This window comes from Columba livia, chromosome 15, assembly GCF_036013475.1.
Source record: "Columba livia isolate bColLiv1 breed racing homer chromosome 15, bColLiv1.pat.W.v2, whole genome shotgun sequence".
NCBI lineage: Eukaryota > Metazoa > Chordata > Aves > Columbiformes > Columbidae > Columba > Columba livia.
Window position 1 is genome coordinate 16,162,308 of NC_088616.1, and position 14,602 is coordinate 16,176,909.

General features: G+C 48.1%; 1 protein-coding gene across 1 annotated transcript in view; it reads left to right on the forward strand.

Moving 5' to 3' along the window:
- ADAP1 (ArfGAP with dual PH domains 1) overlaps positions 1–14,602 on the forward strand; it is a 52,982-nt gene that overhangs the window by 30,643 nt on the left and 7,737 nt on the right. Inside the window, exons 5-6 of the mRNA XM_065031576.1 lie at positions 12,168–12,280; positions 14,367–14,513. Of these exons, the coding sequence (XP_064887648.1) occupies positions 12,168–12,280; positions 14,367–14,513 (260 nt within the window). The remainder of the gene's footprint in view (positions 1–12,167; positions 12,281–14,366; positions 14,514–14,602) is intronic.

Consider the following 14,602-nt stretch of genomic DNA (forward strand, 5'->3'; position numbering starts at 1 on the left):
AACTAGGGAGGAGGATGCAACAGGAGGTCACAGTGTGTTTGTCTTCTTACTGTTTTGTCTCCTGCAAGGGGCTCAGCTTGTGACAGGGTCCCACATGTGGCATCGTTCCCGTGCCAGGATGTGCTGACGTTTCAGCGGGGTGAGGATCGTATGACCAGGACCCAGAGCAGCTGTTGGTGCCTTCCAGGAGCATTTGGAAGCGCTGATTCAGACTCAGTGCAGCCCTCTGAAGGACTAATGCCCCTCCTGAGCCTCCCTTACAGCCCAAAGAAGATGCTGTGCTATTTCCCAGCCTTGCTGAGGAGGCACCACACAAAGTTGCCACTGAAAGGCAAAGGAAAAGGCTCTAAATGCAAAATCTTTCCTTTTAGAGATAAATTTGGTGCATTTTTTTCCTCCCTCTCTGTGCTATGGCAAGAGCCCAGCCACTCCTATTATGCTTTCCAGGAAAGTCATGAATGTTGCAGTGATGAAGTGATGGGGTGGTGATGGATCTTACAGATAGCTGCTACAGGAAGAAAAACATCTAGCAAAGAGAAATGCACTGATGCCTTCAGCTGCCATAAGGTGTAGGAGCATTTAGGTAGCCAAAAATTGTGGACAAGGACCTGTGTGTCCGAGCTGGAGCGGAGGAGGAGGAGGAACACTCTGGGGAGGTGGGTAGCAGCACCATGACCTGAAGCTGGATGCTCACAGCTAGTTTAGGATCCAGCTGTAATTTTAACAGCTGGTTCTGTCAAGCTGCCTTCAGCACAGCTCTGATCCAAGCTTCTATAATTAGCCAAAGAGCAGCAGTTCTCATGCGAAAATCAAAGCAGCAGCGATGCTCGAGGCAGGGGAGGCAGAGCTGCGTGAGGGGACCATGCAGGGAGGGAAAAGGGCTGGCCCATGAAATTTTAAGTAGTTGAGCTTTGGTCTTTTTTTAATCCGTCTAAGCACTTTGTGCAAAATGTTTGGTTAGGTTTTATCCCCTCAACAAAGCACACCTAAGAAACGTAGTTTCATTTCGCATCATCCTTAACGGAAATACCTACATTTGTCAACCCAAATCAAGAGCGTTTCATTTGTGGTCAGCCCGAGGTCAGTTGTGTCTGCTGAACTTGCGCAGTTTCTCACGGGGGAGATGGTCTGACACCCTGGATTCCCGTGGCGGCTGAATGCGCTGCCCGTGGTTTGGGATGTGCTCCAGATGCTCCTTGGAGATGCCCTGAGCATCTGAGGGTCAATCCACCCAGTCAGTATATGCTATAGGATCAATAAGTGTGTGAAGCACCCCAATTATAATTAGCATGAGTCACTCCCATCCCTGAGCTTTCCTTATTTGAGGTCAACCAACTTAAAATGCTCTATTTCAATATTGCTCAGGCTGCCTGTTCCTGTAACCTTGAGTTTTTACAGTCAATAGATGGATCTGTACTAATTGGAGAGAGCTAAACAGAAGCATGAGGCTGGTTCTTCATGTTTTTGATAACAAACATTTAGGGGAAAAAAGAAGGTAACTATCCCTTTCTATTTCCGATGGGTTATGATGGTAGTTCTCGGTGTCCCAGGTCTCCTGGTGTTTCTCAGTGTTTTTATACTGTGCACGTTCACGTTCCTGGTGTAGTGACACGGGACCAAAAGGCTGGTGCATCTTTCTTCTGCTAATGAGGGAGTAACTAGGAAGCAACATGATAACAAAGTACATGGAAAATGCTGATTTCATGGCAACATGTCCCAGCTTAATTAAATTTCTGTTAAAGAAAGATCCGTTTAATGTTGGAGACCTGCGCAGGGCCAGGCAGTTTCTGTCTTTCACCAGATATATAGTAGTTTTCCAGAGTGAGGTCATGTCTTTCTCTTGAGTTTGCTGAAGACGTAGTTGAGCCTTAGATCAGCTTGGACCAAGAAGTGCGAGAGTTTGCTGATCCCTCTTTCTGACTGACACCAGCCTGTCTGCATCTGCATTTTCCCCCTACAGTGAACTCGCCCGAGTTTTCCCCTTGCAATCTGATGCAGCAGCAGAATTGTCTGTACCCCAGCTCTTGGCTGCTCACGGTGCGGTTGGGCTGCGAGGTGCCTCCCCAGCTGGCTAAATAGGACTGATTTCAAAACTTCGCTGCGGTTGAGGTGCAGACACAGCAGCCAGGTCCATTTTCATAACCAGGGCAGCCCTTCAGGGAAATTATTTGTTGCTGACACACTGCATAACCGTATATCCCCAAAATACCTAAAAGATGAGGAAGCTGCTCAGCAGGGAGAGCAGAGGCTGGAGGAGGAAATTTTAGTATAGCAAAATCGATGGAAGTTTTGGTCAATGATTTACTGGGACAGAATTTCGCCTTGATTTGTATAATTAGAGGAGTTTGTAGAGTGGGATTGCGCTGCTCCAGGGGATGGGGGGTGATAGTTTTAGAAATAACAAGATGTGGAAACGTCCTCGTGCAAGCAGGGGGTTGTGGCTGCGCTGCCGAGTGTCCTCCCTCCATAGCACAGCTGCCAGCGCATCCCATACGAGCTGATTTCTGCAGCAGCTGTAAAACCAGCAGCCAGGAGAGGAGCAGGTCCTAAATGGAAAACCGCTCCTTTCCCTGCATAAAGCAATAGCTTTGGCTGTAAATGTGTTGAACACTCCACAATAGATGATCAGGAGCTGTTAGCACCACAGCAGATGTGCTCGAAACCATTTGGATTTCTCTTCAAAGCAAACAAAGAGAAATGTTATGTGCATGCGAGGACGGGTTTCCGTGATTTATGGCTTTACGGCAATGCTGCCTGCGTGAGGGGAATGCTTTATGCCAGGATGCCCCAGAGACAGGGTCCTAAACCCGTCTGAAGTCGCTGGTGGACTTCTCTGCTGACTTCTGTAAAGCTCTGTTGGGGGATTAAATTCATCTCATCCTTGCTTGGATCGATCTATGTAAGCAGCTGCCCTGGCTGAGATTTTAGTTTATTGGTGTAGGTAAGAAACCCATCTAAAACCATTCTGAGCTCGGAGGATATTTCAGTCTGATCCCATAGCTGTGGCTTGAGGCTCCACAAGCTGCCCGTATGAAATCCAGACCTTCAGGTGGTTCCCAGTGCTTTGCAGTTGTTTTGAGCTGAAAGCTCAGCAGCCTGTAGGCTGGCATCGCCCATCTGCAGTGCATGTTGAGGGCGAAAAAGCTGCTCATCCCCATGTCTTTTGGGGTCTTGCTGCTTTGCTTTCTGTATAGAAGTCGTTGTGGTGGCAGCGGTGGCAGCGGTTCCTCCAGGTGCCAAGCGAGAAAGCTGCAGCTTTTGTGTCTGTAACTTGCAACAGCTGCGGTGAGGACTCTTTGGGTGGTTGTGTCTCGCCCAAGGGGGATCCTGGTCTCTGGTTTTGGAGTAGTTTTGCTCTCAAACTTCAGCTTCTGACAGCGCAGTTCTGCATGGATATTATTATGATTTAGTTTTCTTGCCCAGCTTTTCAGCCGGATCAGGCTCTGAGCGCATTCAGTGCTGCTAAGTGGGATGAGCATCACACTGGGAACCTCTCAGCTTTTATCTGCCTTTCTATAATAAGAGACTGGCTTCAGAAGATCCAAACCTGAAGGTTATTTGCCTGCAACTGGATTTCTCTCTCTGAGCAGCCAGCAGCTCCCAGGTGGGGATGCCACTCAAAAAGGAAACTTTTGATTTCCAAGTAAAATTAGATTCTGCATCCAATTCTCAGCAATGCAAGCGCAAGACTTCCAGTAAAGACATTTTCTGTAGCAAAGGGTTTTAACGTCTCCCAGCAGATACAGTCGAATTGCACTGCAGCATCCAACGATTATTCTTATCCTTAATATGTAAACACTTGCTCAGTAATTAAGTTACCATGGAAGTTGTACTGTATTGATGGTCAATTATAAGATAAACTGATAAAAGGGAGGATGTGGCTGTGTTCTCTACAGTGCACGCAAAACCTGATATGCCCGCAACAGTCAGGTGAACACTTGGGAATGGTGTATTTTGATGTTTTCTCCTGCTATTTGTTCCCATGCAGTGTTTGCATGGGCGGTGAGCGCTCACTGGGAGACCAAGAATCACTCTTTTAAAAGGGGGTTTCTTGTCTGACGAGTGTCCCTTGCACCACCTCACGTGCAGTTGCTCACCCAACAGTTGTCACCTCCTGCTACCTTGGTTTCCCACCTTTCATCCCGCTGACGGCTCCGCGGAGGCATCTCTGTGTCTCATTTCTGCTGCACTTAGTGCGAGGGGCAACGTGATTCCATCCAAGATACGATAATACAGTCATTCATCCTCCCAGAAGGTCTTTGTCACCTGAGAGCTGCTCCGTAGGGAATCATAACATGTGATTAAAGAAACCACTTAAAAACAGCTTAGGAAGCTGGATTAGGTACATGATCTCTTATTATGGCTGCTTTTAGCTGACAACTCAGTGAAAGAAGGGGGGTCTGGATTACATGGGGAAACATCAGACCTGATGGGAGTGTTTTCTGACTGTTAGGCTTAGTGGTGTCATGTACGATTTTAATCAGATTTAAATAGTGGCAAACATCACAGGCTTAATGGATTTCAGCTTTATTATTGGGGCTTTGCTTAGAAGCAATTTGGATTTTCAGCTGTGAGCCAGCGCTGTAAGTGTATTCACGATGACATTAAGAGGGACTGGAAATCCAGGGACCAACCTTGCATTTAAATACCACATGCCTGTCTGTGTATGGGGACGGACATCTTCTTTCCGTCAGCCTCAGGATCTCGATGTGTTGTTGAGCTCAGCCCCATGTTTTTTCCATAGAGACGATGTATTTGGCTCCATTTCATGTATTGATCCCAGCAACTGAGTAGCTGAGCAAATAACTTTTTCCATTTCAAAGGCTTTGCTGCTGAAGATGAAGCAAGATGACAACATATTTTTGCAGTGATCTGGATAGTTTGTTTCCCATGCTTGGCTTCAGCCCTGAAGTTGTCTTACACATGATCTAAAATGGTCCCTGTCCTCTGGTTTAGGGAGCCTGGGTTGCTGTCCTTGACCTTCCCATGGCAAGGCTTTGTCTTGGCTGTGCTGGTTTGGGGTGATTTGTATAGAGGAAAAACAGTCACTGAGACACTGATACTTGTATTTCTGCAGAGCCATGGTGCTGCCTCCAAATCCAGTTGTTTTGGGTGGCTTTTTTAGCATTGTGGGAGAAGACGCCTTGCAAGACATCAGTATGGAAGATGGTTTTGTAAAACACGTTTGCCTTTTCTCAGAGGATTGGTAACAGGAAACAACCTTGTCCATCCAGCACTCAAGGATTGACTATCTAGAGCTGTCAGGGACAGAAGTTACCATTTCGTGATGGTGCTGGACGTCTGTTCCGCTGGTCGGTGTTCCCAGTCCTGCATGAGCAGAAGATGGGAAGAGGGGAACATCGATGCTTTCCAGGTTCCCCTTAGGAGTAGCTTGTGGCAAGGTTCTCCTTGTTAGCAAAGGAACCGTATGTGTTCCAGCTCCTCTGTGTGTTCTGTGCCACCTAAAATCACTGACCTAAGGTTTCATCTTCTTCCAGCTCTGGGCTGGATATTGATGTTTTCCCTTAGAAGGCCAAGGAGATGTCTGTAAGGTGTTATCTCAATCATCTACTAAATCCTGGCTTTCTGTCTGATGTAGCCATTCAAGCGCTAATTGCCTTTGATTAAGTCAATCATTTGTGGAGTGAGTGGGTTAATTGGGTATTGTGGAAGCAATCAATCTAATCAGCCGCTTGCATCCATAGCTGAGGCTCTGCAATGCAGCAGGACATGAGCTTGTTTTATGAGCTCCTGGAAGGCAGCAGGGGCAGACTGGGTGGCAACAGGAAACCCTTCTCTGCAAAATGGCCTTTAGGAAGGGTAATTTGCATGCTAAGTGCTCATTTGGAGAGAACTGATTGATTAAGAGCTGGGAAATTCTCTCCTTAAAAACATGTGCTGAGAAAATATTTGGTGTGGGTGTTGGTGTGGGGTGTGGACACATGGCAGATATGGGGCTCCTTTCCCTGGTTGGGTTGGTGTGAGGAGCATGTGTTGTCTTGGAGGGGGAGAGAGTTGTCTTAAGGGAGGATGGAGGGAGAGCACAGTGAGAGTGTGACCTGGGACGTGCCAGGCAGCCATTCTGACCTGAGGTGCGCCAAGAGCTCACCTGCCAGGTGTGCTTCTAGGGGCAGAGGGGTGATGGTTCTAAACTATAAGAGGGGAGATTCAGCCCAGACATGAGGAAGGAATTGTTTACAGTGAGGGTGGTGAGAGCCTGGCCCAGGTTGGCCAGAGAGGTGGTGGATGAACCATCCCTGGAGACATCCCAGGCCAGGCTGGACGGGGCTCTGAGCAACCTGAGCTGGTGAAGATGTCCCTGCTCATGGCAGGGGTGGCACTGGGGGAGTTGGGAAGGTCCCTTCAACCCAAACCATTCTCTGATTCAAAGAGGCTGGTTTGCAGGACCGCTAAACGCGTTCCTGTTCACTCCAGAGGGAAGGATGCCCACCTAGTCAGCTAGCCTCTGCCGTCCCCTCTGCCTCCTGCACGTGTGATTGCTGACATTTCCAATCCACCTGTATCTGCACCGCTGAACATGTAACGAGCAGGAAGCACATTTACCCGGAGACATCTGCGGAATCATTTTTCAGGGGAGCTGTGAGCTCCTCAGCACAGCTGCAGGCAGGGAGGAAAATCCCAAGCAAGGTGCGGGTCCTGTGCAGGGGAGCAGCTGAGCCCTTGACTACAAGCTCTAAATTGTTCGACCAACCTTGACACCACTTGTAGGGTCCCTTGTGTATGGGAAGGATGAGTTTGTCTCTGGACGGTGATGTTTTCACTCCATGAGAAAATTTAGTATTCCTTTTTTTATGATTTTTTAACTGGAATGCAAGCGCTTAACAAATTCAAATGGAGCTCATTGAAATGTTTTGCTTTGATGCTGGTGGAATGCTACAGGAAGAAATATTGCAACATACAGCAATCAAACCAAACAATTTATGCTGACGCAGCCACACAAAAGGTGTGCAGTTCTTTTTGCAAAGTCCAGTCCATAGGAAAACCTTAGAATATGCCGCCTTCTCCATCCAGCCCTCTGACTATGGGCAGTGTGGTTTATTTCAGACTAAATATCTTTCAGACTCTGTTTTAAAAGGAGGTTGTGACATTGGTGTCAATGGTGATGCAGGATGTCAGGGATTTGCCACTCAGCTGCTCCAAATAATTATGCAATTCCTTAACCTTGCAGAAAAAGTGGGCACATCATCTCCACTAAGTACCTATTTACCGTTCTGCTTTAATTAACATCTTACAATGTTAATATAGCAGACTACTCCACTTCTGACAATCAGAGAAGTGGTGATATATACCCTGCAATTTTAGCAGCAAAGTTGTACAGTTATATTTAAATCTTCTCCAAAGCTCTGAATTGGGGTCAAAGCAGTTTAACTGCTTAGTGGAAAGAAAATCTACTTCTATAAGTGGAGCTGCCCTGCCCGAACTCTAGGAAAATGTCATTTTTCTTGGCTTACTCATGCAAGTAATTTTTTTCTCCTATTTCAGCCTTTCATGCTTTGTCTTGCAGTGGGACATGGGGGCATAAAACAACAGAGTCGTGCATTTGGGCTCGGGTGTCGTGTGGGCTCTGTTGCTGTGCATGGTTTTGGATATGCTAACGTGTTTCTGCTGAAAGCCTTGGGCCAGGTCTGGTTTTACCACAGGAAAACAGGCAGCTCTGATGCCTCTTTCAAGGTGTAATCGCAAAATAAAACACCAAAGGTACAAAGAGCAGATGTGGTTTAATGCCAAGTTTATAATGCTTTATGTAGGATGACAAAAAACAAAGTCCATAAACACCTTTGTTTTCTTTTCCCCTCCAAACCAGTGGATCTGATTGTCCTCCTTGCAGGAGAATATTTTCTTCTCTGAGAACAAAGGCTGAAACTGAAAGAGTAATTTTGGGTACTTCCTACAATCCACATTCTCAGAGACCAAAATTCCCATCTTTAACTAAGCACCCTAAGGGCTTTCTGAGGTGGGGAACTAGCAATATCCCTCCTCTTCAAAAATGGGGAACTTGAACAAATTGCTGGCGGAAGTCAGATGAAAGACGGTGTCTGCGTCAGGTTGTCTTGATAGAAAATCCTCTCCCGTGCTTCCTCTGTGGCCTCTTGGGCAGCGAGAAAGTTGGGCTGGAACAGCACCCAGTGGGTCCTGCTGGTTTCTGGGTGCCTGGCTTGGAGGAGCTCCCGACACCAGCTCAACAGAGCTGACACAAGGCCATGAAATGCCATCTTTTGGTAAACCAATGTGGTGACCCTGCTTTATTTCCCCTGCAGAGTTTTAGCTGTGGTGATGAAGTGAGTGTGGAGGTTCCTTGTTTTACCTTGGAAACTACGTAATGGGTCAAAAATACCCGTTTGGTCCATGTGATTTCAGGTTATGTTGTATGCCATTTGTTGGCTAACTTTGTCACAACCGCTTGGTGGGTTTTGGTGGTGTTTTTTTTTCAGGTGTCACAGAACTGCCTACAAAAGCAAGCAATTGGGTTTTCTTCTTGGCAGGGGGCTGAAGTGGTGCAGAAAACTTGACAATTATGTTAGGTGATGTTAGCAACGCAAGAGCGATATTGCTAAAAGGTACCCATAGGTTCTCTCCAGCAGGTCTTCACCAGGCAGCCCTTTCTACAGTCATGGTGGGGTGCTGGTGATCAAGGGGGGTGATGACAGGCGGCCACATCCCTTTTTCTTCACCTTAGGAGAGGAAGCAAACGTGTTGGTGACACGATGCTGTGTGGTCCAACACCAGCCGTGAGCACGTGTTGTCAGGCTAGCGGTTGTTTAGCTTCAACATAAGCAGAAGAGCCCTCATGGAGGTCTGGATTTGGCCAGACACCTCCAAATATGAAGCTGTTACTAAGGCAGTGCAGCCCACAGAGATGAGGAAGAGATGGTTTAGTTCTCCGACTCCAGTGCCCTCGGGTACGAGATCTGTTCCCTGTTCGGCCTCCTGCAGTTTTGTTTCTCAACACCTTCTCCAGCTGTTTTCACAGTCCTTTAGGTCACGACATCGAGGACACGTCTCGCCGCTGTGCTGTTTGCCCGGGGAGCCCGGGTGGGTTCATGTTGGGTTCACAGTGTTTCGCACTGATCGGTGCTGACAGGGGTGCGGGCAGCAGGTTTGGGCAGAGCAGAGGAACAGGACCCGAGGACGCAGCCCCAGAGGATGGAAGGAAGAAAAAGAAAACAAGAAAACAAAGGATTTATGAAAACCCATGGCAAAGTACAGTGAAGCTAGCAGCTGGTTTGGTTGGAGCAGGCAGGCGCTCTTTTGCTGAGGTGATTGGTTGGGGAAGAGCCGAGGTGGGAACTACAGACAGGGATAACAGTGTTGTGTTGGGTTTTTTGAATTCTTCCTTGAAGTGGAATTTGGATACTGTGTTTTGTCACAAAAGATCGGATGGAGAAGATCAAAAGGGTGAAATGTCCCTATGTAAGAGCATGGGGGAAGCTGGTTTCACAGCCTGGCTTTGACACTGGCTCACAGTCTTGTCCTGGGCAGCTCACCAAACCTCTCTGGGCTTCGCCCTCTTTGTATATAACCCTTGTGATGCTCATCTGCCAGGGGTAAGCATTAGGTGGACTTCACAGATTTGCAATTATTTGAGATCCTCTTTGGGGAAATGCAGAGTAATTTTATTTTTCACCCCTTAAGTGTTAAGGAAAAATCACAAAAAATGTGTTGCGGAGGTGAACAAGTTTAATAAGGAATGCCTGCAGCATCCTTCGCCATTCAGCTGTTCGTCACGAAACACTCAACGAATGGATGAGACCCACAACCAAGACTCATGGGGCTGAGCTGCTCCGAGGTGGAGCTGCCGAGAGCCGAGCTCTGTGCCCAGTGCTCTGCTGGACCCCGCAAACCCCAGCGGGGATTTCTGCAGGAAAATATCACCTTTCCTTCAGCATCACCCTGTGTTTGCTTTTGGAGATGTCCATCTCCCTCTCCTCTCTCTCCTCCTCTTGTTTGGCATCACCATCCTTTCCTCCAAACCGAGCTCTCTCCAGCCCCCGAGGAGATGTTGCTTGTCCCCAAATGTCAGGCATGGAGAGGCTCTGAAACTGTCTCTGCTGTTTGGTGGAGTGAGTGGAGATGGCTTTTGAAGTACTCTCCTGTTGCTCCAGCTGGCTCGATGTTAAAAATCAGCACCCTTTGGGAGCAGAAACTGCCTGTCCTTGGTTTCTAAAAAGCACATTTGGAGAGCAAGCTGCTCAACGTTTTGCCATTCAAGAGAGCAATCAGCAGTCGCCAGCCGTCAGAGCCCCGGCAGCATCGCTGGCTCACGTTAAGCAGATCTCGGATTTCATAAATGTATCAGCCGAGCATCACCTCCTGCCTGTCTGTCTCCTGTCAGAGAGACATTATTCCTATTCAACCCCGTCGTGTTCAGCCCGCTATGGGGTGTGAAGCGTTTTTGCTGATAGGAGCCTGGCAGGTAGCAGCATCTGACTCTGAATCAGCCAGAGCTTCAGTTCCCTGGCAATTAATTCCTACCGCAGCGGTGATACCAGTGCATCAGAGGGCCCTTCCCACGCCGCTGTCAGATGTGGATGCCCTTGGCTGGGTTTCGGTGGCTTTCTTGGCTGCTTTGCCTTGTTCAGGCTTCAGGTAATCCTGCTTCTTGTGGGTTCTTCTCTTTCTGACACTACAAGTGCCCTCCAACAGATTAGCTGTGTCTTTTTGCTGGGAAAAGTACAGTGCAAGCCCACGGCTGGGATAGGATTGAATTGATGGACTGGATTAGCTGGTTCTGCTCGTGGCTTTCGAGAAATCTCTCCCAAGGTGGGTGGGTGGACGGACCAGGGAAAGAGCTTTGGGATCGTCATTCCCCTGATGTATCTGGTATCGGTCCTCTGGGTTACTGGGCTGGTGTACATGGATACAGGTGCCAGTGCACATGGGTGATGATGCTTCGCGGGGGGTGGAGAGGGCTCGGAGGTGGAAGGATTAGGCGGACAGTGCTGGTTTCTGTCTGCATCCAGTTACCAGCCCGTTTGCAGTCCCGTGTACCAGCCGTCGGGTTTATGATGCTCTGGTTGGCGTTCAGCGTTTCAGCAGCACTTTGCCATTGCACTCATTCCTTCATGGCAGGTGTCGATGGCTTTGCCGGGTGTTCATAAAGTCTCTTTGAGGACTCAGAGAAAGTATTTGGTGTAGGATTTTGTAAGTCCACATGTAAGTGTGTGTGTGTGTATATGTGCATTTTTTCTTGCTTTAGGTTTTTATGTCGTGGGAATATTTCTATATCGCTTATACCTGTGGAGTCAGTGTTGAGGAGCTGGTTAAGGGGTTTTTCTGCATCTTTGCATCTGTGTTTAAATCAATCCTCTATCAGGATAGACAAGTGAAGAAGCAGATTGAATGGGGAATGTCTGCACACCACTGGTTTGCAGGAGGCAGGTAGGGAAGAGGCTTTTAGTATGCTACTGGACATATTAAAAATAAAAACATTTAGCTACTTATTTGAAAGTTGTTATAAAACATACAATTTTTGATTTTAAAATCCTGCTCCTGTAAGCCAATAACAAAAATCAAAATGGGTGAAACTAAGAGAGAAAGGGAACACTCTTCCAGTGGTACTTTTGTATAGTTATGACTTAAATTAATGGGAGATGGCCATCAACCTGCTCTGTTAATATTCACAAAACTTGTCTCGGACAGTTCTTGGGGTTTCTTTGTTTTGAAGCCTTTAAAGTAAGGGCATCAGTTAAAGTTGTTGGAAGATAAGCTGAGCATTGTGGCTGCTGCAGGAGGCGCTGGCAGCCGCCAGCTCTAAGTGCTTCTCTTATTTCAGGAGTTAAGATTTTTAGATTCTTCTTTTTTCTCTCTCTCTTTCTGGTTCTTTTGAGCTGTAGATAAATCACATGTATTTTGAATAGTGTTTTGCCCCCCCAAGCAGCAAATCTGCCCACGGGGCTGATATCCAAGGAGAGAGAAGAGGAAAAGCACTGGAGCAGAGCAAGAAGGGCAGATCTGAAGGAGAAAGCCTGTCTCGTTCACGTCTGGAGCAATCCAGCCGCATATTTGCTCTGCTTCGGTTTGAAGCCAAAGCTCTTTTTCTTTTACCCCACCTCTTTGAAGTCAAAGCTCCTCTTTTTCTTTACTCATGTCTTTTATTTAAATACAGTGTTTTATCCCTGGTGCTCAGCGATTGCTTTCTGCTGCAGGGTACCGAGAAGGATTTCTGTGGAAGAGAGGACGCGACAACGGGCAATTCTTAAGCCGAAAATTTGTATTATCGGAGCGGGAAGGTGCGCTGAAGTACTTCAACAAAAACGACGTGAGTACCTGGGGTCGCTGTGTGCAGGTGAGGGATCTCGCTGTGAGAGCATCTTTGAACAGGTAATTGCTAGGCCACCGTGTTATTTATGCAGTTTTCATAAGCACCGAGTCCCCGGTTGCTCCAGGACAAGGGTGCCGGGTACAGCTCACCGCTCTCTTTGGTAGGGTTTGCTCTTGGTCCACCACCACGGTCATGGTCAGACACCCCAACTGGCCATTTTACACATTCCTGCTCTGTTGCCCTTTAAGCAGATAAGGCTTTTCTTAAACCACCACCAACAGAGTTTCTCTCAGCTCTGCATCACCCAGCTGACACGTTTTGTATCCGTGGCTGACTCGTGATGAGGCATCGCCACCTCGCAGTGGTCACGGGGCTCTGAACCCTCCTTTGCGTGGCATGGCAAGCAATCCAGGAGAAAAGCTCCCTGGTTTCTGTTCCAGCATCAGGCAGTGTGCAAGCATTTGTCTTTCTCCCCAGAGCACATTTCATTTATTGTAAGTGAGAAATTGAGCTATTTTCTTGAAAATTGCATTTGTGATGAATGGATAGACGCTCTACTATTCTGCACCATGCAATGGAGAAAGCTGAGGTGTTTTCTCTGACCATTTGAGTCTCCCCTGAACATTGTGGTTCAGAGCAGCACAAACCGAGCCCCCAGCCAATTTTCTCGAGTAGCTGATGCAATTGTGGTGTCATGATGAGCCACGCTGTGCAATGGAGGGGAACATCCATCCACACTTCTCCATGCCCAGCAACTGACTCTGATAGCACCATCTTCTCCTTCAGCATGGTGTGCTATGGTGCAACTGCATCTCGTGGACAGGACACAACCAGTCATTACCGAGGGAGAAGTGAAAGTCCCAGCCACCCCCATTCAGTGGCTGCTGGCTGCTCCGGTAGTTTAAAGCTGCTTTGCTTCGTCGTTGACCGTAGCCATGGTGGGAACAGCACTGTCTAGACACGTCCTCTCGGCTGGGGTTTCCCTGCCGTGGTCACTCGCAATGGCTGTGTGTCCATGGCAAGTCCCCAAGTTCCCAAAGCGGTGTTGGCATCTCCACCAGCTCCGTGACCTCCACGTGGTGCTGGGGATCATGGCACCACTGCGTGACCTGCTGGCCCTTGGCTGTGCCCTAAACCCGGTGTTACCAAGGGCCTAATCTTGATTTGTTTGGATGTTCTATTCATGCTTGCTGGTTTGCTTCTCAGTGCGGTCCTGAAAGGGTGGAAAACTTCTAGAGGTATTTTGTAGGAAGACAAACTGTGCTACAAATGTCAAGTGTTGTGCCACAGTGGGTGCAGGTGGGATTGGTGCCTGATCCAGGCTCACCGTTGGGCTAACCCACCCAAGAGGTGGCCTGCAAGGTGTATATTTGTCCCTCTGAAAAGAAAGTTCCCTGTTTGGAGGATGTGGGGAGGAGCAGAGTCAGGAACCAATGGCTCATGTGAGAGGACGGGACGTGTGGGGACATGGGCATGGTGCCCCTGCCAGCCGAGCACCCAAGTCTGAAGGTGGCAAGGGGAATAATCCTCCATCTTCTTGGGCAAGGATGAGCTGTCTGTGGGTATTTGAGGTGCAGAAAGCATCCTGGCCTGGTAGTTAGCAGTCTCCTATTTTGTTGTTGTCTGGCTGAATGGTTTTCTTTCTTCTTTGTTGGTGCTCACCTGGTGCACACGCTGGTCACTTATCCTTAGGTAGAGAAGCTGGAGGAGATCTAGGGGTCAGGAGGCAGTTGAACAGAGGCTGAGGCAGGTGACATGGGGAAGGTGCTTGTCTCTATAGCACAGTATCCTGCTGTGAGACTTGGCTTGTGCATCTTGCCTCTGGGCTGAAACCTTTCTCCCCTTGAACTCTGCTAAATTTTGCAGAAGAACAGCATTTTTGCAGGCTGGCAGAAAGCTCTCATTGCTGCCTGAGCAAAGTCTCTGCTATCCCATCACCAGGCAGTTTTGTGGGCTGGGAGTCCGTTTTTGTCGGGTGTTTTTTTTTAGCTAATGGCTAAAAAAAGGTGTTTTTTTTCTGACCAAGTGAACTTGGTTTGAAAGCCAATTCTCCGGTGTTTGCTCACTCAGCTGTGTTTTCCAGGCAAAAGAACCCAAAGCAATTATGAAGATCGAACATCTAAATGCGACTTTCCAGCCTGCAAAAATTGGGAACCCACACGGACTGCAGATCACTTACTTGAAGGACAATAGCACAAGGAACATCTTTGTCTATCATGAAGATGGCAAGGTGAGAGCGCGGCGGTAACAAGAAGGGTTGGGTTGCGGTGCTGGGGGTTGGTGCTGCTCGGAGCCAGCACACCAGGTTCTACCCGAGCT